Source organism: Talpa europaea, assembly GCF_964194135.1.
Source record: "Talpa europaea genome assembly, chromosome: 9".
NCBI lineage: Eukaryota > Metazoa > Chordata > Mammalia > Eulipotyphla > Talpidae > Talpa > Talpa europaea.
The window spans coordinates 27243007-27269265 of NC_140076.1; the positions used below are offsets into that span (position 1 = coordinate 27243007).

Below are 26259 nucleotides of genomic sequence, written 5' to 3' on the forward strand. Positions count from 1 at the left end.
GGTCTACAAGTTGAAGGAACTCGTCTGCTGCTATACAAGGATGGTTCACTTAAATGGATCTGTGCGTGAAGAGCTGTGAGGGTCTAGGGCTTGTGGTGTGGCACTGAAGCAGAAGAACTTGGTGGTGGATAGACATGCATTTAAATTCTGGCTCTCCCACCTCCTTGCAGCCTTGGGTGAATGACAAGCTTCTTGAGCCTCAGTTTCCTCACATACACATGCATATAGATACAGCCCCTATCTTGTAGGGTTTGGGAATTCAATGGAATAACAGATGCAAAGTCCTCCATACTACATCTGGCATTCAGCAGACATTGTGGAAGGATGCTGGTGTTGACAGGGGATTCAAACCAGACCAAACAAACTCCCATCTCCATAGGCCATAGGTCCCACTTTGCCCCCCTGGGATCTGGGTCCTGGTCAATAGTGTCAAAGATGGGAGGTGTGTGAGGAAGGGTCTAGGGCCCTGCACAAGAGGAAGAGCAGCTCTCAAGGACACAACTAATGCCAGGGGCAGACACACTTAGGCTGGAGTTTAGGCTGGAGCCTAAACTCTGGGGGCAGGCAGTTTGCACACCAGCATCAGGTGGGTGGGGCAGAAGCCCAGCTCAAGGACTGTCCTATCGTACTAGGTCTAGGTCAGGAGGGCTGGTCACTGCGGTATGGATTGTCCCATGAGGACTGTGGACCTGGGAGGAGGGGATGCCGTGAACACCACTGTCGTGGGGGCTGTGTGTGCTGCTCTAGATATTCATTCTCAGGATACCAGACCTGTACAGGATGGGGGAGGAGCTGGCCTGGTCTGGGCCCTGACATTGTCTCTCACCTTAAACCAGTGGTAATGACTTGCAAATATTGATGAAAACGCAAACTACAGAGATTGTGTTTTTCGGGGAGTGAAGGTGGGAGAGGGGATAAGGAGGAAAATAAACTGAAATGAAGTCCGGTTATCTCCCATCTGTGGCTGTTCCTAATCCCCCTGCCCAAAGGAATCCAATGCAGCCCCTTATCTGCCCTGTCAATCACTCCATCACCGCCCAGTGCTTGGTGGGTACCACACACACACTCACACACACTCAAGCATATGCTCACACATGCACACACTTACTCCACCGACTCTTGCTCCAACACTCCCACCCACCCCCCAGTCCATTACTCCTCTGAGTAGGAGCAGCCAGCACGCGGGTCCTGCCAGATGGATGCAATTTGCATAATATCAGCAGAGGAGGCTGCAAGATCACCAGGGGTCAGGGCGCTGACATCCCCGCACAGTCTATCTGCAAGTGCTAATTTGGCCGGCATTGATCTGTCTTTCTGATTTCTTTGTCATTTACGTCTGCGATGGTTTGACAGGAGATACAGAGAGAGACAAGGGGAGGCCAGGCCAGCCCGGGGCTAGGAAGGTAGGGAAACAAAGATTGTACTTCCCATGCATCACAGGGACAGAACACATATGTACAAACACTAGAACCTTTCTCCATCCGTCAGCCCACTTGTCCATCCAGTTGTCCATTTTTCCATCAGTGATTGCTACTGAAGACAAGAGGCTGGCGTCTGGCAAAGACCGATTCCTCATATGTCCCTGGGCCCCAAGGGTGCCCATCCAGTTCAGGGAGGAAGGAGAGTGAGAACCTCTCTTCCTGAGCATTATTCAGGCAGGCCAGAGGAGACCCTGTCGATGCCTTGATGCCTCGGCAGTTATCCCTTCTTGTGGCCATCCATACCCTGGCCCCTCACTTTCTCTGGGCAGTGCCAGAAAGAGCAAGACAGGAACTGGGGGATGGAGGGTTGGTAGTGCTAGGCAAGCACAAATTCCAGCTGCCTCTGTACCCACTCCCCCTCAACAAAGCAGCTGTGCTAACTCTTCCCCTCCCAGCCCTGAAGATGACTGATGTAGAGAGTAAGGGGCAACGCACCTGTCTACTTCTCTGGGACGACCAGGGAGAAGCACTTAGATTTGTAGGGGCCTCATATCAATATGTCACCATCCTCAGGTCGTCTGAAGTCCATACACTGAACTCTTTTTTTTTTTTTTTTTAAAGAATTTTTTGTTTTTTTGTTTTTTTTAAGATTTATTTTTATTTATTTATACAAGCACTGGGTACAGTCAGAAGCGTGGGAGGGTGAGAGAATTCACCAGAGCCAGAGTGGGGAGCAGAACAGGCAGACTGACGAAATACACTGCTGAGGGGAGCAGCGGGCGGCAGGAGAGGTCTGTGAGCCATGTGGGACCCTCCTCCGGTGGCTGGGGAGCAGCCGGGGATCGAACCGGCGCTGCAGAGGCTGTGGGCAGCTTCGCAACCCAGCGCTCAACCGCTGCACCACCGGGGAGGCCCCATACACTGAACTCTTGCTGATCCGAAGCCCTCTACTTGAGTCAGAAAGTCCCACATCATATCAGATCTAAATGTTACCTGCTGAACCCTCAGCCAAAGCTCCTGCTTTGGGGCGAGGGTCCGCCATAGGGACCCGCTACTGCCGGGATAAGAGGTATCACAGGAGAAGGGAAGGGGTGAAGAAGACCACAACTCTGGGAAGAAAGAGCCCAGAGCAGAGAAGCAGACACGGTCACTCAGTCAAGGGAGGCAGAGGGGCTTGAGCTTTCCCCGGCCCCTCCCCCGGCCATAGGGGCTCTGTCTTGGCACCACCTCCTTTCCCTTGGATGGTAGCAAGAACAGGGTGATCAGAAGGAACTCCCTGCTGGGCAAGAGGGGGGCTGGTGTTTGGTGTGAGCTAATCCCGGCCTGAGGTCTTCAGAGGGACCTGGGGAACTTCAAGCAGGGGAAGGCAAAGCTGTACAGTAGATGAGCTCATTAGCCAGCACCCCCACCCCCCCATGAGGAGGAGGAGGGCGGGCGGCCCAGGGAGCGTGGCGGCAGAGGCGGCAGAGAAAAGGCTGTCACCGTCCTTTCTTCCTTTTGGTACAAGCGTCTCCCTGAGCCGACGATTCTCCCGCAGTGACACCTCTCACGGGCACTAATGAGATCCGTGTCACAGAGCTAATGTGCTCTGACTGGACTCTTGATAGACACCCCACTTCTTCAGGAGACCACAGGCCAGCAATGCCCCCCCTGGGGCTAGGCCCCTACCCTGCCACATGCCAGCTCAGCTCTCTTGCCAACTCTGCTGGGCCACAAGCTCCTGAGAGTCCAAAGGTGTCTGGGCCATCCTGCCTTACCTCGAGCCTGAGACTCTCCCCACTCCCTGAGCAGAGGGGCTCAGTAACCAGGGCAGGCCCCTTCTGGGCATCAGGGAAGGTTCCAGTTAGTCTCTCCACTAGCTGAAACCTGCAATCCACCAGATCTGTGGGTACCAACAATAGTTGCGATTTTACTGACACTTCCTGTACCGATTTCTAAAAAGGAGGGAAGGAGGGCCAGGTTCTGCCCTCAAATATGTCTTGCCCAGGTCAGGTATGCAGGGCCTGGACATTACCGCCAACAGATTGTAACTGGGGCCCAAGGGTGTATTCTGTGCACTCAGGCTGGGGATGTTGGGCCAAATTCCCAGAGAAGGTGGCCCTGGAAGATGAGCAGGGTTTTCCTAGGTCAAGAGGTAGAAAGTAAACGGAAATCACAGAGTAAGAACTGTCAGTGGCTGCAGGATCCTGGCTCTGACGGTCACTAGAGCCAGGCTGAAGTGGTGACAATCCTTTCCTGTCTTCCTCAGTCATGCTTATGGAAGCTTTGTCAAGCCTGTATGTTTCACATGACCCTGAAGGAAATGAGGGAAGTGAGTTTGTTGTCTTGCTTACTGCTTCTTTTGGTAGCACAAAGCCTGATACCAAAAAGGTGCTTCCTAGTCCAGCAGAGTGGTAAGAACCCAGGCTTGGCCCTCAGATGGGCTGGTGTTTGAGTCCTGGGTCCTCAGTTCAACTTGCAGCTTTCCTTGGGCAAGACATTTAACTAAGCCTCAGCCTCCTACCCTAAAAAATGGGAATGGGGCCTCCCTGATGGTGCAGGGGGTTAAGCATAGCACTGTGAAGCTGTCCACAGCCTCAGCAGCTCAAGTTTGATTCCTGGCCAGGTTGCTACCCACATGGCGCAGCAGAACTCTCCTGTCTTGCCTGTTGCTGCCCTCAGCAGTGTATTTCAGTCAGCCTGCCTGTTCTGCTCCCCACTCTGTCTCTGGTGAATCCTCTCACCCTCTGCACCTCTGGCCTATATCCCAGTTCGTGTATGCATAAATAAATAAATCGTTAAAAAAAATAAAATGAGAACAATGATGACTGTCTTTGAGACTGGTGTGAAATTTAAATTAGTTGACAAAAAATGCCCCCAACTAATGAGTGCCTTGCTGACCCTTTGCTGAAATGAAAGAAGGACCACACAGCAGTCAGCAGTTCCCTGAGGAGGCTGCTCTGCCCCAGAGCCTTAGGACCAACCAAGAATGCTGACAGGGCCCACTGACAACCAAGGACGCACACAGTTCTGCATACACACAGGCATCTCACCCACAATCCTCTCCAAACTGCCCCACTCACCAGGTTCCCAAGGCCAATCCACTCCCCCAAGAGAACTAGGCCTCTCCTAAGAGGGCACGCTTACAGCCTTGACACCTCTTTTCTGCCCAGAGCCCCTAAACCTTCCCTCTCCCTTTGTGCCCAGGGCCATGCTGTTGCCCTATCCTCAGGATTGTATCTGTGCGCTCTGTGGGAACAGGGCATTGTGTCTGTCATCTTCTCATACACCTATCACAGTTCGGGACACATAGCAGGTGCAAGATAAACATTCACTGGGTCCCTTGGTCCTATTCTCCTGGCCACTGAGGGCTCTGAATTAACCACCACCTCCTGAATACCTTGCTGGACCTCCCCTGTGGCCTCTTCAACAGTTTCTTCTCACTAGTCCTCCCTGTACAAACTAGGCCACTCCTCTGATCACTCCCATGGCTGCCCCTCAAACAGCTCCACCATGTACAGCCACCCCAGTGGGCCTGTTCCCCTTTTCCAGTTGTCCCTGCCCAACCCCCATCAGTCCAACACTTCCATATATACCTTAGAAAAAGGCTCTAGGGGTCTGCTCAGCCTAGGGTCATCAGTGATTTGCTCACAGAGCCACTGCCCCTTCTATGGCATTGTGGGACATTCAAGAAGCTCCTGGAGATGGCTACACTGTGGGATTGGCAGAACCCTTGCCCAGCACATCTCCATTGCCGCCTCACCCCCCACTGAGATTCATACCACTCCCCATTCCAGGCTGCCAGCTCCTCACACAGTTAATTAGCACCATGTCACTGAGGACCAGCCTGAGTGGCCAGTGACAGGAGCTGACCCCTGACCCCAGGGCTGGGAAACAGTCCACATCAAACTCTTATAGCGCGACCCTTTTAGCACGCACAGTAACTCGGGGCACCGCCAGCTGAAGCTCATTAAAGCTGTCTCTTTGGCGCGAGGGCCATTAACCTCACTGCTCAAAACCCACGCCTCCCCTCCCCGCCTCTCTCAGCCCAATTAATGCCCTGCATCCTCCCTCCTTTCCAAGCACCCTCACCCACACCTCAGCACCAGCCAGGAGCTGGCAGGGCAGCCCTCTTCATTCAAAGATACAAAGACCAAGTGCCCTGGGGAGGCCCTGGGTACTGGCTGGGGAAGGGTTTCCTGAGCACCCACGTGTGCCAGGCACTGCACAGGCCTTTTACACAGGTGATGCCACTGAACCTTCCTAACGGCCTAAAGAGGCAGCAGCACTGTCCCTTGTCTCAGGTCACAGGCTCTGGCAGTAGCTCCACAAGCCTTACTCCACTGTCACTCACCGCCTTGGGTTGGACCCTAGCACCCATCCAGATAGAAAACCTTCTCCTCTGAAGGCGGGATCACTTCCGTGGTTCTCACCCAGAGCCCACAAGGGTAAACAGACACAAAAGGTACCTCTGAGTCCCAGGAGGCAGCAAAGTGTGGAAACCCTTCTCTCACCAACACATCTTGAGACAGATACACAGAAGCCACCACTGAGCTCAAGACTGGTCCTTTCCACCTGTGAGACTCAATTACTGGAGTTCCTCCTCCCGGGGCCAGTGCAAGTCATCTCACGGGTCCTTGCCCCCATTCCATGCCATAACTGATTCACCTGCTCTTTCTCACGCTCGTTCCCCACCTGTGGCATTTGTTGAGCGCCTGCTAGGATCTGGTTTGTGCAGCACACACACTGCCTCGGGTTCTCAACCAGAGCCCTGATGCTGTGGCTCTCTCACTCACAAAGCTCAGTCTCCTCAGAACCTTACCCTGTAATCTGGCATTCAAGGCCTGTTTCTCATCCAGCTGTTCCCTAACCCCAATACTCCAGTCACAGGGAGGTACTTGTCAATAAATGTCCAAACCTGTCCTCTCAACATGTGGGCTTTCTCATGGTCTCATGTTTTTGTTACATGTAGTTCCCCCCAAGTAGAAAAGTGCTCCCATTTTTCTGCCCAGCAAACTCCTATTGATCCGTCAAGGATCCACTGATTCAAGTGTCCACTTCTCTAGGAAACTTCCTGCTGACCTCCCAGGCATATCACCTTGCTAGGTCTGGGGTCCCCTTTAGGTTGTATGCTATAGCTCCCATGGGAGGGAACAGCAGTTGCTGTTGTATACTCCTTAATTCCCTAGGCCTACTGACCACTTCTTCTTTCCCCTCGGATTCCAGGAAAGCTGTGGGGTGTCCCAACAATAATGATATGGGATATTCTTGTGAGATGTAAATAAGGAGTTAGTAGTCACCTTGGCAACTGAGGACAGGGGAAATCTCCCTTGGGGAAGCCAGGTATTTCTATCGTAGCCCTTAATACCTTGGGTGGCTATTGCCCAGTTCGGTCTCTGTTTCTAGGATGTGAGCTTCTCGAGCTCACAAGTTCACTAAGCATCCCCAGTACCCATCAGCACCAGTGATGTCTATAGTAGGATGAGGGGCTAGTCTGTAGTAGGTGACTGCGTCCTCTTGCTGTATCTTGCCAGCCCCCTTGCCGCCGGCCCCCAACTGCCCGAACCACAGTACCTCCCCAAAGATACATAGGTTATGACAATGTCACAATGCCATCCAGGCATACCCCTCCTTCTTTCCACTTGCAACAAAGCCTATGCCTGTCAACTATGCTGCTTGAAATTATTTGCATGCGCGTGTGTACCCACGCCCACAAGATACATAGAAACGAATGGATAGGCTTTCTGATGGATACACACACAGATGGTTGCTTCCATATATAGACAGTGCCCATGGGAACATGTTTACAGATATAGTGTTACACACATACTCCTGGAAACAGGTACACACATATAGGGACACACTTAGACAAACAGAGATACGCTGCTGAAGGTGTCACATACATGTGTGCATGCACAAACCCACCCACCCACCCACCCTTACTGATCTATTAGAAGCTGGCAGAGCCCCCAGTGCCTAGACCCACAGCCACTCCAGCCCCTCCCAAGTAGGAATCCTCCTGAGGGTGCGCCACCACCTGGTACCCCAAATGGCTCCTCCCAACCCAGGCACAACTCAATGGAGTTTGCTGCTCCTGCGGGGGAGTCAATACCCTGTGGACGGAGCCATCGGTCAGAAGGACCCTGACTAATTAAAAGCTGGTGAGGTTTAAATAATTCATCTCCTTAACTCCCATTGATCGCCCATTTTAGTGGTCACAGACTTGAAACAATATTAAACAGCCTCCTCCAGCTCCACGGGGGGTGGGTAAATTGACATGTGCCCCCCCCCATCCGAGGACATCACTTACTAGGGAGGCAGTGTGGGGAGGGGAATACCTTGTCCCAAATCCAGGGCCACTTGTGACCACCAGACCTGAGACCCTAATCTCCTTCTAAATGTTGTTTTGAGAGATCCTCCAAGGTCAAGTTCTATTCCCCCCTCATTCACCCTTTCCCCTCATCCTTCAGCTATGGAGAGCACCCTCTTAGGAGCACAAAAATCAGAACCCCTCTGATGCCAGGGGTTTGGGGCCTGTGGGCAAAGGACTGACCGAGTTGCCAGGGGGATATGTGGAAAGACTGACCAATGCCGCTGTGGGGCCGGCCTATGTGTTGCAGGCTGAGGCCCTTGTTCATGTCTAGAAGTCCATTCTTGGGCCAGCAGCCCATGGCGAAGCTGTAAGCCTGGAAGACAGGACGTAAGAGTGGTTAACAAAGGCCCGAACCAACCCCGCTCACTCACAAACAACCCCCCCCCCGCCCCCACCGCCCATCTTCCTGCTTTAGGACTTGTTCTCCTCATGCCACTTCATAAGACTCTCCTCACTGGGTCCCTTTTCCACCAGGGGTTTCCTTTCTCCTGGGCATCTCCCAATCAGAGAACCCCACCACCTCTGATTGGGTGCCCCCCTTGATGCAGTTACAAATGACTGGTCTCTTGTTGACACTTTCCTTTTCCTCAAACTCTATTTCCTTTTATTGGCTGAGGGAAACTGAGGTCGGCGTTAGGTGTCACCCACAGCAGACTCCTCTCTAGAGTGCTCCCACCTGCCAAAACCGTCCTCACTAGAGCAGCCTCCTCATTATGCACTCTTCTTTAGAATTCCCCCTCTCTTCAGATATCCCCAACGCTCACTGGGCCCCTCCCCAAGTATTACTGTTCATAAAGGCTGGTGTTTGGAAGGTCCCTGGAGACCAGCCTATAAAAACTTCATAGACAGGAAAACTGAAGCAAGAGGGACCAACCACCTGCCTGTGGCCAATCTGATTATGATCTGGAGACAGCTGAGAGTCATATGGGGGTTCATCTGAAGAGGGGTTAAGTCACCTGGCTGACTTAAGTGGCTGTGAGGGAACACATGACGAGAGAGAGAGAGAGAGAGAGAGAGAGAGAAGAGAGCAAGGGTGTGTGTGTGTGTGTGTGTGTGTGTGTGTGTGTGTGTGTGGTGTGGGGAGCAGATCTCAGCTGAAGGTCAAGTGCTCACTTATGCATATTCAAAGCAGCCACCCATCGATCTGTACTTAATTGTTTTCCTGGGGTTGGGGAAGGAAGTGCTGGGGGCATCGATCTGCTGGGGGGGCCCCCAGCACTCCATTGCCTATATCTCCTACTTTCGCCACCTGGCCGCCACCAACCTTCATGGGGGGGGACAACAGAACACGGCTGCACCTACTCTTACAGTGCCTTACAGACATGACTGACCTGATGTCACAAATGAGAAACTGAGGCCTAGCAAAATGAGAATCACAGGGTTAGAGCATACTAAGTAGTTCAATGGGGAGCTAATTCTTGCTCCGGCTGCTAACAAAGCCCCAGTCTCCTACCAGTGGGGTTGTGTGGCTAGCTGATCATTACCCATCCCTCACTTTAAAAGTCCTCAAATACCAGCTGCCCTTTTCCCAGTGGCAAGAAGGCAACAACATGCAGACAGTGGTAAGTGGGGATGCATGCTGGGGGATCAGAAGCTAGATGGCGAGTCCACCGAAGGAACTAAAGTGACTGGCAGCCACAGTGCCAGGAGGTCCCGCTCCACCAAAGATTCCCTCACAGGGCAGACGGTCCAGCTAGGGGAATCAGGAATGAAAGACAACCGGAGACTGGGCAGAGTCTGAGCCAGGGCCGAGGGATTGGGCAGAGGGCTAGTACCCTTTCCAGCTGCAGAACCAAGCCAAGCCGCTAGCCCTGAGGGCACCGGGAGGCAAGGAGCCAGTGTGGCCACCTTAGCATCCTCCCAAGCTATTTTCCTTGACCACAGAGGTACCAGCCACAACCCAGCTTCCCAGCCAACCTTCTCATCCTTTCCCAGTCCATAGCTGTACCCACTCGGGGGCTGAGTATGAGGCTCAAGGACAGGGGAGAGGACCCTGGCTGCGAGCCAGGGCAGAGCTGAGGATGCAGGCAGAGGGAAAGCAGCCAGCCAGTGGGCGGTGCACAGCTGGAGGAGCTGCTGAGCGTGGTCAGGGCCACGGCTGGAGCGCAGTGGGCCAGAGAGCAGTGGCGGGCCGGCTTTCAAGTACTTTAAAATCACTTACAAAGGCCGGATTAAACGATCAGAAATTCCATTTAATAGGACAAATAAAGAAATAACAATCTACTCTATCAGCCTGGAGAAGGCGAGCTGGATGGGTTTTTTTTCTCCTCTAAAAAGGAAAAAGGGAAGGAAGGGGGAAAAAAGAAGGATAATGTGTGTTTACTCAAGCAAAGAAAAAAATATTTAAGTGATGTCGGGGAGAAGATTGCAGTAACTAGTGAAGAATAACATCGTCTACTTTGCTGTCAAATCACACCCGAATTTCAGTAATAGATTCTCGGCTGACACTCAATTCAATTCGAAGGTGATCCTGCTTTATCCCAGCCCATCAAATATTAAACACTTGCATTAGCAGGTGCTGCCGCTTCCCGGCTTAAAGCGGCGGGCGGGTGGCAGGGCTGCCGGGGCCCCTCTGCTCTGCTGGCGGCTCAGGGACAGGGCAGCTCAACGTTATCTGCACGTCGTTCTGAGTCTTATCGCAGCTAAGCGGGAAGACCACTTCAGATAACATTAGATGCCTGCCCTGACGCGTCACCATGATTAGATTATTATTATAATTATGACCCCCCAAGATCTTCCCCAGACTGGGAGGCATGGAAGGGGGCTGGAGGGCAGCAGAGCCCAAAAGGGCCAGGCCGAGCCTGGCTGGACCAGGGCAAGCTGGAACTCACAGTAGGAGCGCAGAGGTACCAGGTGAGGCGGTAGCCCTGGTCCCGCCTGACGGATGCCTTTCAGGAAGGGCAGTCTAGCTTGTCAGAGCGCGGGCGAGATGAATTGGCGTCTCCGCCACGGCTGCGGGTGTCATGCCGCACAGTTTCATATTCCCAGATAAGGCGCGATAACCAATTGCTGCCGTGACATGGCCTCATCCAGCACTTCCTCAGGAGGCACGGCAGAGGGGAGGGAGGAAGGGGCGGCACGTGCACATGGGTCTGCCAAGCTCTAATAAGAGGGATTTAATTTTTACAAATGCTGCTTCCAGCGGGGCCTTCACATACTAGCCAAAGTCCAAAATGATATTAAAAATGGTTAATTAAAACTGCTCTCCTTCAGCCTGGGCTCTCCTGCCGCCCCTGCTGAGAACCCTGGTATGTCTCCCCAGGTTCCGGCACACACTCATGCAAGCTGAACTTTCAGACATGACCACTGGCCCCCTGAAGTCCCAGGCGTAGTCCCACAGCATAGCACCACAAACTCCCCCCAACTCCTGCCATCACAGGGATCCCTCAGGCATAACCAGGGGCCACAGAGAGCCACCTAGAGAATAATTCCACAGCAACTTGTGTTTCCACCAATGTGTGGTCTGGACCCTCACACCTGCTGCCCCTCTGCTCCTGTGCCACAGGCCCACCACGCCCAGACTCACTTCTAATGGGCCTCCACTGTCCCCAGATACATACACTATTGAGGAGCAGACCCACATAGGCACCAAACTCTCTCTCGGGTTACTCAGCCCATTTTTTCATTTACCTTCCTTCCAGATGTTCTCTCTGGCAGTCTGCATGCCTCTATGAGTCTTAGCAGAGCCTGCCTCAGAGCCCAGGGCAAGGTAATGTGGGCTGTCTCCGAGAAGTCAAGGTTGGACCCAGGGAGTCATGGGGGCAGGAGAATCAAGGAGGTTGTCCCCTGTGGGTTGCCCTCAGAGACAGTGGAGGCCCCTGTGGGATTGGAGGCAGCTAGGAAAACTCCCTGGAGGGAGTAAAGACAACATTCCAGACAGAAGATGCAGTCAGGACAAAGAAGAATGGCAAGAATAAGTGGTGAGAGGCTTAGGTCAGGGCTTGGACATGGTTGGGGCAGCCACAGTGGACAGAAGCTGCCCTATCGTGAGGTGCTGCCCCTCCCAGCTCTTTGCACAATGGTGGTATCAATCAAGGTGCCCTAAATATCATTTATCCTCTTTTTCCCATATGCTTCCTATTTCTGTTTCTACCCTCTCTCCTGACAGCCAGTGGGGTGCAGTGTAAGGGACCCAGAAATTTTCTGACCTTGCTCAGCATGAGGCAGGAATCTGTTTTAAGAGCTCCTGCCAAGATCTGTGCCTGAGACCCTTTGCCACACTGGTTCCAAAATCTCTGGGTGCTCCCTCTCCAGCTGCACTTCTCCCACCCACCAGGGCCCACCTGGCAGCCATGGGTTCCTAGCCAGAGGAAGGGTCAGATGGAAAGATGAGTGGGGAACCCATGAGTCCTATTCAGGGAGGTGGAGTTGGAGTGAGAGATGCCGGGTCTACCAAGCCACCCCGCCCCAGCCCTGTGCCAGGCAGGCATGCACACTTCCTTTCCCCTGGGCTGCTGCAATTTCCATGCGCGGGGAAGCAGGTGCCGAGCTGCTCCCGGCTGGCTCTCCCCTCTCGCGGCTCTGCCCGCGTTGGCTGCTGCCCCATTAGCTTAGTGGCCAGCCATCTGCGACGGGCCTGCCGCGCAGCCCTGCTGTAGGCGCAGCGGGTGGCCCCCTGTGTAACAGGGAGCTTTGCCATTAGCGCCTTTAATATTCTGACACCTCAGCACAGCCTGCTATTACATGCAAACGCTGATCGCCCTGTGAAATTACATTGCTGGGCCCGCGAAATGGAATCGTGTATAATCAGCCTCCTCCATGCACTGTCAGTCCCATCACAAACACGGCGCCCGGCGGCTTACGGGGGCTTAGCAGCTGCGACAAGTGTATTGGGTTTAATAGATGAAGTAGCCCTCATCGGCAGCAGCATCAGATCCTTCAAAGAGGAAAGAAGAGGCATCGACAGCTGCTGGGGTATCTCTGCCCACCCACTTGCTACCTACCAGGGCCCTGCAAGTGGGGTAGACACAGACAGTAGGCAGGGCCGTGGTCAGGGCAAGAACCCAGCTGGGACTTCAGACAGAAGCAAGACTGCTCTGCAACTTTCGGGAAAAAACCTGAGCTTCCAAGTTGGTGCCAGCACACCCAACCCATCAAGCCTCCCGAGTTGGTGGGGAAGAGCAGGACTTTAACCAGACCTCTGGGTGACTTGTCACCCTATAGGCCAAGGGCTGATGGGCCACTTCCCAAGATGAGGAACAAAACTAAATCAAATCACCTACTATTCCTGTAAACACTCAACAGATGATGCTGAAAAGTTGATACTCAAAGGTGGGGGAGAGGCCCAACTATTACCTAATCTATCTAAATGGGCAACACTTCCATAGCTGTTGAACCAAGGACAGAGGCCACAGGTAAACATGAGGGTGGTGCACCTGACAGCCCTTATCTTGCAGAAAGGCACTGTGCTCAGGCTTAGGCTTGGGAGTCAGAAACACCTGCATTTGGTGTCCAGTTCTGCCAGCTATTAGCACCACGACTTTGGATGAGTTATCAAACCTTTCTGAGCCTCAGTCTCCTGAGGGAAGGTAGTTCTTCTCCCCAGGTATAAATGAGGTCACTCAGGAACACCCCATTCCAGTGTCACCTCCAGATATTCTTGGTGCCATCATCTAAATGCACACTGCCTTCTAGATTCAGCCTTACATCAACTGTGGCAGGTCTTTTTCAGGGACAGCCATAACGCCTATCTCACATGTTCTTCTAATGTGACTTTGACTCACTTGCTATCAACAGGGGGAGTCTATGTCCCCTTCCTTCAAAACAGAGTGGGCTTCTGTGCTATTTCAACCAACAACAACAACAAAAATAATGTTATGTCCCTTCAAGGCCATTTCAGAAACACAGAGGCAGTTTCCTCTTCATTTGCTAGAACAGTGCCCTAGAGCCCTGAGCTGCACTGTTAAGTAGTTATACTGCCCAGAGGGTGCCATGTTGTAAGGAAGCTCAAACTAGCTCGTGCAGAAGCCATGAGTCTGGGTGAAGGCAGAGACTTCCTAGATACTCCCTGCTGCTTCAACCATGCTCTGTGCCAGCTCCAGTCACTGAAAATGCATGAGAGAACCGGAGCCAGAAACAAACCCTTTTGATTACCTGACTTGCAGAAACCATGAGAGATAATGAAATAACTGTTGTTTTCAGTCACTCAGTTTTTGGGAGTGATTAGTTATACAGCAACTAACTGGAAAACCAAATACCTCCTCATTTCTGGATATATTCTGCCAATATTCCTCAATAACTTCTCCCTTGACGCTGATAGGCTAGCTTCCTCTTTCTCTGGGACTTCATTCCAAATTACCACCACTCTGGGTAACTTTAGTATCTACAGGATAACCCATCTGGGAACTTTGACTCTCAATTTCTCAACCCTCTGTGCTATACCGACCTTCTCCTCTACCTGTTTCAGTTGTCTATTCCTACAGCCACATATTGGGCCTTGTTATCTCCTGGAAGTGTTTTCCACCTGAAATCTTAAAATGACAGATTCCACTGTGACCCCAGCCTCCTAGCTTTCCAGCTTTGGAATCCTCTCTCCTCTACTCTTGCTTTTTCTCCAATCTACCCATCATATTCTGGCCTGAGCCCATTTTTTACCAAGCCTGGAGTCCTTGAATTAATCATTTCAACTGTTAGTCCACACTCATACTTGAGCTAAGTGATGCTGAAAAAGTGACTCAAAGAAAGCAGCCACTACAGATCCAAGACGACAATCTTAGCACTCCCAGTGGTATCCAACAAACTACTCCTCTACTCCTCTCCTCTTTCACAAACATAGTAAGAGTTGCTGGGCAGAACTCTATCAACTGCACACCCCTCATCTACAAATGCACTTATAGCCCTCCTCATCTGCTCCTTCACCAGAACTGTTCTAAGAGACATTCCACTTCTTATCTAAGGATAATCTTGTACTTGAGCCTCTCCACCTCTTCATTCTGCTCCATCTAGTATCCCCTTTCTAAGCCTTAACCCCCCTTTTTCTGCTGCCTTCTTTCCAGTAGTTTTCAAGCATATACTTATAATCTTTACATAACTTCTGCATGTCTCAGTTTCCTCTTTATAAAATGAGGGTACTAATAGTCGCTGCCCAGAGAGTAGATGTGAGGATTAATGGATTATTGTATGTAAGGTGTTTAAAACAATGCCCAGACCTCCCCGGTGGCGCAGCGGTTGAGCGCTGGGTTGCGAAGCTGCCCGCAGCCTCTTCAGCCTCTGCAGCACCAGTTCAATCCCCGGCTGCTCCCCGGCCACGGGAGGAGGATCCCGCATGGCGTGCAGACCGCTCCTGCTGCCTGCTGCTCCCCTCAGCAGTGTACTTCGGTCCTTCTGCCTGCTCCGCTCCCCACTCTGGCTCTGGTGAATTCTCTCACCCTCCCGCGCTTCTGACTGTACCCAGTGCTTGTATAAATAAATTAAAAAAAAAAAACCAAAAAACAATGCCCAGATCTTTGAAAATTATGAGTATTAGATTATGAAAGTCCTCCACTTATTTCACATCCCCATCCAGCTATTGGGGTTCTTCTGTTACCAACCAAACTTCTCTGAGACTCACTACCACTTATTTCCCCATCACTCCTTAATCTCTGCAGTCTCGTTTGCTAGCCCAACTATGCCACCTAGCTCTGCTGAGGTCAACAATCTCACCATGCTGCCTTCACCACTGGGCAGCCTGCTTCATCTTTGAAACTGTTCGCCTTCGGTTTTCTCAACATTCTCCTCCGAGCTGTCCTGTCTCTCTGATGTTTTCCTCACAATCTCCTACATAGTCTCTTCTGTATCTGGTCATCCTATGCATGTATTTACACACTCCCTTGCTGCTTTTGCCTAAACTCTATCACTATCCTTGGGTGATTTCTTCAATCCCTCGCTTTGAATATCTCCAATTTCCAAATAAGATATTTCTCATCACTTCTGGAGTGTCATATACATCTATTGTCTATCTGACATCTGTATCTGGATTTCACTCAAGGACTTCATACTCAACATATTTAATAAACAAAAATACCCCACAGCATTTCAATAGATCCTCTCCAAAGTGCTCCTTTCTCTTGTGTTCCCAAGTCCCAGTGAAAGCAATTACTATCTATCTGGCCAACTTAGTCTACCAGAAATGGGCGGGGGTGGGGGTTTACTTCCTGCTTCTCCTTACTCTGACTACCAAGTCCTGGAACTGATGTTTCAGGCCTCTGAGACTTTTCTCGAGCAATTCCTCCAGTTTACCTAGAATGCCCTTTGCCTCCCCTGCTTTTTGTCCTAAGGAACACATGCTCCTCTTTCAACACTCAACTCAAAAGGACCTTTCTTTTCCAAGTCTTTACCAGTTAAATTCCTTCTTTAAAACCCTTCCACACTCGATCAGCCCCTGTAACATTAGCTTTATTTATGAATCTATTACTCCATGATGCTGGGGGATTTTTAAGGGCAGATGTTGTATAAGAGGAGGAATATATCTCTTTGGGTATAATTCTGCCAAGAAGCAAGGCCTGGTTTTCAGAGTTGCTACCTCTGCTAAGCCTATCCATTGTCCTTTAGGAACCACAGCTGTTTTAGTCTAGCCGAACAGCAATCCTCCGACAGCTGTACTTAGAACTGGGGACTCAGTTGCCTATGTTAGGAAAAAAGGGGGACTTTTTCCTTCTCCCCTCTCTTTTTCTTAACTCTTTGGCCTTATGGATAGCCTCCACTCCATTCCCCAGGCCCAGAAGCTCAACCACCACAGCTCAACCACAACAGCAAAAGGATAGACACTCTCATCAGATGACATAAACCCATCTTCTCTGCCCCCAGCAGATAGTTTTGTGATCACAGTGTTCTCTGGCTACCAACATACACCTCTGTCCATCAACAGAACTTGAGTGGGATAATCATCACCTCTGTGTATTTAACCTTCCTGCTCATTGCCTACAATTGGACCGGCTCCTCTTGTGTGCTGGAACCCCCACCACAGAAAAGGCAGGGGCTGTGATATAGGTCCTGGGTCCAAAACATTCGGAGGACAGTACAGTTTGATCCCATGAGAGGCCTGAGTCTATTTTCAGATGGAATAAGCTCCCTCAAGTTCCCAGAATCCTTGCTTCATTGCTGAGTCAGAGGGAACTTGGGGACACTGAGGTTTTGGACTGAGAGCCAGACCAGAAGCCTCTGTGCCATCCATGCTGCCTTGCCCTCACAAAAGAGATTGGCCTGTCTGGGGCTCCACGTGCACTGTCACAGAGTCGAAGGCAGCAGGTCGGTTGGAGCCAGCTGCCCAGGGTGAGAGCCACATTGTGAGTTTTCTTTGTTTTCATTACAATTTCCTCTCCCATTGCTTTTTTTTAGCCAGCCTTTTCCTCCCCGGGGTGCTGGGGATTGAATGAAACACCACCCCCGGCTCCAATAAGTGTATTTCAATTACATCTGTCACTGCATAACGATATAATGATATATCATGTGATATTAAATCCATGGTAATCATATCAGGGATTTTTTTTAATCGTGCACTAATCGCATTATTACATCTCTATAATTAACAACAGGAGGTATGGAAATTCAGTTAAGGCAGAAGGCTCAAAGTACTCCCCCCCTCCGTCCTACCCCTGCCCTACCTCCACCAGATTAGAGTACAGTTAGGTGGTAGGGATGGGACTGCAGGGAACTAGCACGATGGGCCAAAGCCCCCACGTCCCAGTGCCTGTTTTGGGCAGAGTCTTCAGCATTCAGGAGTGGCAGAGATAGGCCAGACTGAGAGACCAGGGCGCTGTCTATCCTGTGAAAGCTCAGGAAAGAGCCTGAGGCAGAGTCACAAGGAGAGGCCCAGCTACAAGGCTCAGTTGGGCCTTCCGTACCTCTTGCCACTGTATCACCAATTCATCTCCCCAGGAGGGTTGTTACCTTCCCTTCAAACCTGCAAGGCTCTCAAAGGAGCTATGAGGCATAAGGCAAGTTCTTGCCTCATGGCCTCCTGACCAGATTTCCTCCCGCTCCTGCTCCACATACTCCCTCCCTTTGACCTAGGCCTTTGTGGTGGCAGCTCTTAATATTCCCAGGTTCGGCAGCTGTGATGTCTCTGCCTCTTGGTCCTATCATCCGTGAGCTGAACAAACCCACTTCTTCCTGGGGCTATTCCTCCCCAATTCTCTCTGAAGTCTAGCCCTTCATATTATATGACAAGTGAGTTTTTGATAACCACAGGGTTGTTCCCAAATCTCCTCCAAAACAATCCAAGTTCTTATGTCCTCCCACCCAGGCCTACATGGGAGAGGGAAGGGGCTTGGGACTACAGCTTGAACTATGTCAAATGACCCTGTCTCTCCCACCCCCTTCCTGATACTCAGCTGTTAGGGCTAATCCCCACAGGGGTGTCAGAACCAGTCTGCAAAGCAGAATTCTGTGTTTCAAGTCCAAAGCTTTGAACTTGGCATGTAACTAGTCCTCAGTGAGGGGCAGGCATTTTGCTAAGTTTGACTCTCAGAAGTTGGACAGGCCTGAAGATAAAAGAGAAAAATCATGTCCTTTTTCCTAATAAAAAGGAGACACTAATAGCAGTCAGCACTTAGGCAAAGCACTTTAAGTTTCTAAAGTGCTTTCCAAATTAAAATATAATCCTTTATTAAGCATGTGACACTACCACCATCACCACCACCCACCCCTCACACACGAAGGCATGTACACGCTTGCACACATCACATACATCTTCACTTTCTTTCTCCCTGGAGAAAATAAAAAGGGTGTTCAAAACCTTCGTCTCAGACCTCCCTCCCTCTTCATTAGCTTGCTCATATAACTCACTTAATTGAGCAACTATCAAGTGCCAAGCTCTGTGGTGGGTGCTAGAAAGAGATCAAGTAGACTGCATCACTCCCTTCAAGGAGTTTCCAAGCTAGAAGGAGAGACAAGTAAACCCACATGCTCATATCCTGCCAAGAGGCCTGGAGGGAAATCACTAAGAAGGATGAAGATGGTCTTCAGTATGATAGCCAAGGTGAGCTGCCTATAGAAGGTGAGTTTGTAGGCCAGAAGCTCAATTCAGAGGTCTGAACTGAGACAAGAAAGTTCTAAGAAAGCATATGGTGGCAAATGAAATATGTGAGCAGATATGATCACCCAAGAAGAGAATAAAAGCACTTACCTAGTTACTAGTTAATAAGGTCCTTTCAAGGCTGAGAGGTGGGAAACTGAATACCAGTGCCCCAAAAGCCACCTCTACAGGGCAGCATCTTGGCCCCCGTACCTTCCTTTGTCATTTCTACCTTCATTCTTCCCATGTATGTACTATGGAAGGGTGCAGGCTCTGTAATCACATCAACCCACAACAGACATATTTTGAGAGCCTATTATATGCCACCCATGTGCATACATGCCACAGTATAGACGCAGTACTGTCAACAGAGAACTCATAGTGTATTGAGAAAACAGGTGTAAAATAGTAACATAAATAATCAAAAATATCAACACAATCAGTTATAGCTATAATATGGGCTCAAAGAAGAAACACAGGCTGCTATGATAATACAGAGAAGGGGATTCTGACCTAATTGGGGAATGCTTCCTGAGGACAGGTAAGCAGAAATGACTGAGAGGGGGGCAGGTTTCAGTGGGAGCAAGGAGATGATGCAAGTCAAGGCTGCTAGGCGAACTGTAACCCAGCACTTGGAAGGAATCAAATCAAGTCTAGTGTCCCTGAAGCACAGAAAGCAAGTACGAGATATGGCTGGTGAGGGAGACATGAGATGTCAGGTCACACAGGGCCTCAGGGAACATGATGAGGGCTTTGGGTATTTCCTAAGGTAATGGGAAGCCATCCAAGGGTCTACCACTGTCATATTATGTGATTTGAGGGTGCTATACCAATGTCAAAAGTTGGTTTCTTTGCACACGTACTCATCCCTCTTCCTAAGGGTAGCCTGGCCTGGGAAAAATGAATAGAGAACCAAGATGATATTCTACCTGGAAGGAGTGTAAGAAACCACACAAGCAGAACTTACTCATTCATTGGAGATTCACACATTCACTGAAGGCCTGACAGACCCTGGCAACTCATCAGACCCAACCCTCAAGAAGCTCACAGTCCTATAGACACAGACATCAATAAAAGCCCAATCACCATGGCGGGTAATTAGAGCGATCTGCTGTAGGGATCTAAAGGTGGTAAGGGCTCAGCATCTGCGGCCCACAGGTGGATATGTTGCCTCGGGGTTCTCTGCTCACCACACAAGCAGCACTTGGCTGGCTGAGCACTCCCCAAACAGCCTGCAGAGTGGGCTCCCAGACAAGAGTGGGAGGAGAATCCTGAGCCAAGACTCTTGGGGAAGGGCTGGAGACCGTGAGCAGGAAACCTAAGCCAGGACACTTTGGTGGCAAAGATGAAGGTTCAAAGCATGGGACCAAATCCAGAGATGGGGGGAGTGTGAAAGGCTTACTATATAGTCCCTGGAGGTGGAAGGGGGCACCAAACAACAAGCAAATAAACAACAGGACTTGAATAGAAAATCACTCCAGGAAATGGTAACTCTAGTCCCTAGGTCTGTTTCCTCTTTGGAAAATGAGGGGCTGGATTATTTCTTAGGTTCCTTCTAGATCTGAAATTCACCAAATCTGAGGCTCTTCAACCTCTCACAGGAATCAGGTTTACTGCTGCCTCCACATCTTTGCTTATGCTATTTCGTCACCCTGCAACCGTAGCCTTCCTCTACCCACTCTCCAAATCCTGTTTTTCAGAACACCACCTTCAAGAAGCCCTTCCTGATTTCTCAACCTCCCTTGTCTACATCCCACCCTGACCTCCACAGTTCATCCCACAGTTCTCCCGATAGTGCTTTGCTTAATTACATAAGATCTGGCACTCTTACTTGATTGGTCAAGCGACTGTCTTATCACACCCTGACTCTTGACATCCATTTCAGGGGCAGGAGGGTAGCTCTACTCTCACAGCCCGAGAAGCAGGTGGAAGTCTGGGTCCCCATTCCTCTGCCCACAGTCCTTTGAGAACTCGACAGGCCTCCACTTGAAAAGGGTGCTAAAAGCAATGATGTCTCCAAGTGCAATGGGAGATATTTGTGTCTGCTTTACCCTTGGCTTTTTGCTCCGGTTCAGGTAGGAGCGGGGTGGGCCGGCTGGCAGATCTGAGAGCGCGGCACGCCCCAGCAGGCAGGGCGCACAGCGCGGAGGAAGGCGAGAGTCAGTCTGGAGTGCTCCCCATTTATCAAGCTCACGCAGGCCGCCAGCCGAGCGAGTCTTTCTATCATTACACCTCTCAAAATCCGATTCATACCACTAATCCTGCCTTCATTCTCCCAGATTAATAACATCTCTTTCAACCTTCACAGTGTGATAAATAGACAAAGAGAGAACAAAAGGAGAGACAGAAGAGAGAGAAAGAGCTGGAGCAAGTCCCCATAATAGAGCCGAGAAAGAGGAGAGGGAAAAAAGGAGAGCAAGCGAGAGCAAGAGCAGCCAGAGACTGCAGCTACCTTAGAGGGCTGCCGAGGAGAGCAGGCGCTGCGCCCTGCTATGCGCTCCGCTCTGTCCCTGAAGAGAAAGAAAGGCTTGTTAACAGCTCCTTCCTGCCTGCACTTTTGTTCAAAATCTTTTCTTCCTTTCCAATCCAGCTTTAGGTCAAATTCCAGTGAAAATGAGTCTCCTGGCTTCCCAGTCTCCTCCTAGCCTCCCTACTAGGCCCCGAGAACCAACCAGACCCCTGGCTACAGGGCTGGATCTCAGCAGGAGACGGGGCTGGCATGGCTTTAGCAAGGGTGGAACAAGTTGGCCTACAGCTTTACCAGAGCTATTCCCTTAGCCAGAACCAAGTCCCCTTCATTGGTCTTTAAGCTGGTCAGAGAGGGAACAGAGCAGAGGGAGGGCTTGGGATTCATTCCCAAAGGCTGTGTCCTGCATATCTTTCCAACCTAAGGTTCTGGCCTAAGAACCAGCAGTCCAGCTTGATGGGGAAAGCAGGTATATTTCAGGCTTGCTAAAATAGAGGTGTGGCTAAGGGAAATAAACTCACTGGGCCCCAGCCCTAACACAGCTGATGAGTGACATTGTCTCCCCGGCCAGATGCTTGCCCACGCTTGTCTCCATGGCACTCCCCGCAACCCTCTTTTACAGACTCCAATCAAGGGGTCCAGTTCTGGATGCCTAGCTGCGTTCTTCCAGGAGGAGTCAGACACTCGCTCTTCTGGAAAGCAACACATTTACACTACTGGGTAGGGACCTCTGTCTCCCTCACTCTACTGAGTTCTCTATTCCCAGGTCCAAGCTGCCAATGGTGCTTCCATTCTTTCTTGTCTTTGCCCAAAGTAGTCCTAACATAAGACCAAACCAAATACAGCTTGACACTCACTCTGGACTGCAAAGTATTTATTTATGCCTAGGCAACTGGCAAGCCTAGTTCAGGGGTGGGAGCAGAAGCACTTCACACCAGAAGGCCCAGTTGGCCTTGTGTACCCATGCTTCATAATCCCTCAGATCAGGGGAAGATGGCACTGCATGGAGCTCCAGACCACTCTATTCAGCATACTCTCTTAGTATATGCTTAGTGTATGCACTCCTGGTGGTAGTGGGGGGTGAATGCATGTATAGAAGGAAGGTCTGCCGAGTAGGAGCCTTACAAGCAAGTCAAGGCTTCTCCAAGGACAGAAAGATGTGAAGCAGAGCTCAATAGAAAGCTTCTATCCTGGTAACCCATTTAGAGGGAAGTCCTAATCCAACGAACATCTTGCTGATACTTTCCAGATCCTTTCCTTCAATATCCAGTGAAGGAGTTGGTTTTACCACAACTACCTAGCCCACTGGTGTCATACACTTTCCAGATCCTTTCCTCCAAAAAACCACCCCTTGTCCCAAAACACAGTCTGCCTTTGGATCAAAACAACTGCTTTCCGATCCCACCATTCACCTCTGGGAGCTATCACTTTCAGTCCCAACTCTCCGTTTGCCCAGTTGCCTCTCTTCTCGGGGAAATACCTTGAAGATTCAGAGAGGAGGCTTTGCAGAGCCAAGTAAAGAGCAAAGTGAGTAGACAGCAGTCCTGGGGATCATATCTGTTTCATAAAATCCAGAAGTTCCATTAACCTCTCCCTTAGCTCCATATCAGAAGGACTCCCCATACTTTTATCTGCTCTCCAGGATTTTATCAGGTCTCCAGGATCAGATACCTGCAATAGGGAGCAGGTAGAATGACAATGACTGACACCTGGCCATGGGTCCACGTGACCCAGGCAAGTAGGAGCTGAAGAGGGAGGGCAAGAAGGAGAAAGAATAATACAATCCAATGAAGGAGCATGGTTTTACCACAACTACCTAGCCCAATGGTGTCATACACTTCAGGGCAGGTTAGGTATAGCTGGCCCACAGGCCCCCATACTGCCTCTGAGCCCAAGTCCATAGCGGAGGTCCAGAAGCATAGGCCCCAGGTCCTTCCTTCTTTAAGAGCCTGCATTGCTGGTAGATCAGAGCCTCAGCAGAGTCCACCCTGCAGCCCTCCAGACACAGCACCCACTTGGCCCAGATCCCTAAACTTGCTCTAAACAGCTCCCACACTCTAATTCAAGGGCAACTCCTGAATTACTTCCCCAGGGGTTCAGAAAGATGCTGTGACAGAAGGATAGTCCAGGCTCTGAGAAGGGCCTCTGCCTCTGTGGCCAACCCTTACCCCAACACACACTCAAGGCGCCTTGGCCTGAAGTAAACTACCAGGTCATCGGACTTTGACAGATGGATCCCATCCCCCAGGGGGCTTGGCCTCTTCGATCAAGAGAGACAACAGAAACTCCAGTAAGGGGCCTGTCTGGGGATAGGATAGAAAGAAGTCAGCCAGACAAAGTAGGGTCTCCAGCAGGACAAGAAACCAAACTCGAGTGATGCTTTGCTCCCAAACCGGACTTTGAAAGCGCGCTCACTGAATACCTGGCGCTCAAGCTCATTCTTCCAGGCAGCCAGTGGTACAGAGCAGGGAAGAAGTTGGGTCCTAATGTGTAAAAAGCTTCAGCAAAGCAAAATCATTTACTCTTCAGTGCGACTGCTCAGCAGAGCTAATAAATCTTGCATGAGCAGGGCCGATTCTAATTTCCTAATATGAAAAGGCATTTGGATTGAGAGAGAGGGAGAGATAAAAGTGATTGAATCTCCAATAGTCCAGGTTACTGACAAGAAACATCCTGCTCAGCCCTGAGAGAAGGATGGCAGCGCCCACCCGCCCGCACACACCCATCCGTTCTGCCCCCCTCTTGGCGCAATACATCTCAGTCTCTTCTATTGACAGGACGTGGCTTTAAACACAGTTACACAAGTTATCATTTCTGCCTTCTGATCAATCTGAATTTTCAGGACAATTACCCTCTTAATCAATGATTGCTATCAGCAGCCCTGCGCCTGGACGGATTTCTCAGCAAGGTAATCATGCCGCCAGGCTGGACGGCGCGTGCATAGGCAATGAAGCTCCGGGTGGGGTCTTCTCCCTCCCACCCGAGTCCCCCATATCCCAGCCGCTGCCAGTATTGAGGACAAGGACGGCAAAGTGTGAAGGCCACTTCAAGGAGTGATGGGAGTAGAAGGGAGGGAGAGGAGGGGGGCCAGTCACCCAGTCAGCCTTCCAGACCACCTGATTATGGAACAAACCTATTAAAACCCTAGATTTACTACCCATCACCTTGATGCATCTTCGCATGCCCTCCTGCCATCATTCCTTCCTCCTAATTAGCCTAATAAAGCCCGATTCTAATTATGGGCTCAAACTATTAAGGTAAGTGCAAAGAAAAGAGAAATGTTGGTTTTACTAATCTCTCAGCGGTTACTGGTTCTGGGAACTCCTCTTCTCCCAGGGTTCTGGTTCATCTGGGCTACTGGAATGGCACAGAGTGCCTCCTCTCCTCTCCTCACATGCCCAGGCCGATGGCATTGCCACAAAGCCAGCCTGGTTTAGAGCTGTGAGGTCACCTAGCCCAATAGTCTACCATGGTCCTCCCACAGAGTTAGCTGTCCACATGTAGACAATCCAAAGTCCCTCAAGAAAAGAGGGAAAGGTGTACTCAGTCTGTCCTCATGTCGAGTTAGCCAGAGGCCACGCGTGCCATCATGGGGGCAACTCAGGGAGGGTTCTCACATCAGCTGCTGCTAGGCAGGCTTACACCAGAGGTGCCAACAATGGAATGAAAAGGACATGGTGCAGGACACTGATGAACGAACTTATACCTCAGCATGGGTGGCAGATATGTGTATACAGTTATACCTAGGGAAGAGTGGGTTATGATATTAAAACAGATCCTAACAATTTACTATTCTATCCCAAGGGGGAATGAGAATTAGAAAGTATGCATGTATTCATTCACTGACATTTACTGAGTGAGTGGGGGTACAGCAGCGAACAACACAGAAATGACCCTTATTCTTAAGAGCTTACAATCTACTAGGAAATACAGACAAGTTTAAAAAAGTAAAACCAGTAATGTGAACTTGTACACGAATGTTCACATTTGAACACTGGTGGCATTTGTCACAGCACAAAAGTAGAAACGACCCAAATGTCCACCAACTGATTAGCAGGTAAATGAAATGTGGCAGATCAGTACAATGGAATATTATTCAGGAATAAAAAGAATTGAAGTACTGATTCATGGTACAACATGGAGGAGCCTTGAAAATGACACTAAGTGAAAGAAGCCAGCCACAAAAGGCCACACGTAGAAATTCCCAGAATCATAAGAACAGGCAAATTTATAGAGACAGAAAGTAGATTAGTGGCTGCTTAGGGCTGGGGCATTTGGGGAAAAATGGGAAATGACTGCTAATAGAGTTTCTTTTTGGGGGGACAAAAATGTTCTAAACTTAGATGGTGATGATGGTTGTACAACCCTGTGAATATACTAAAAAAGCACCGAATTGTATACTTTAAGTGGGTAAATAAGATATATTAATTATATCTCAAAATAACTTCTCTCAAAAAACAAAAACAAACAAACAAACAAAAAAAACCCACTATGATGGAAGAGGTGCAAGATCCCACAGCAGGCTCAGCAACAATGAACAAAATCAAGGTAGGCTCTAACAGTGCCTTGGTGCTCCAACACTCACTGTGGGTGTCAGAAGAGGGTCAGAGTTCACAGTGGGAAGCTGGAAAAGTCCTCACAGAAGACATACAGGCATTAGATCTTGAACGGTCAGCAGGCATTCACCAGGCAGGAATACAGCTGAGGGCGTTCCAGAGGAAGGCAACAAATGTAAGGTCTGGAAATGCACCACCAGCTTATCCTGGTGCCCAGCAAGTTCTCACTAACATCTTAAATGGATCCTTGGACACTGAGTTGAAGTGACATGAGAGCTAACAAAACCAGGTCAAAATGAGTAATGTCATTTTGTTCGACATCAGCTGGAATTTCTTTCTTCTGACCAACCTTATAATGAAGTGACTTTCTAGTTGGAAGGGACTTTGGGATTCTCAAAGGACAGGCTAGAGTGCGTGTACCTTGCTGGGTAGACATGAGGATTTCCAAGCAGAGGAGCACGTGAGATGCT

At 50.2% G+C, this 26259-nt stretch overlaps 1 protein-coding gene across 6 annotated transcripts in view; it reads right to left on the reverse strand.

Annotated features, from left to right (window-relative positions):
* The window catches only part of ERI3 (ERI1 exoribonuclease family member 3), a gene marked incomplete at both ends in the record, with an annotated part of 123041 nt that overhangs the window by 16897 nt on the left and 79885 nt on the right, over positions 1 to 26259 (reverse strand). For 4 of the 6 annotated variants that reach the window (XM_084242912.1, XM_084242911.1, XM_084242910.1 and 1 more), the window contains one exon: positions 7987 to 8086. In XM_084242912.1, the coding sequence (XP_084099038.1) occupies positions 7987 to 8086 (100 nt within the window). Of the gene's footprint in view, positions 1 to 7920; positions 8087 to 26259 lie in introns of all 6 variants that reach the window. The other 2 variants (XM_084242909.1, XM_084242907.1) reach the window with 2 other exon arrangements.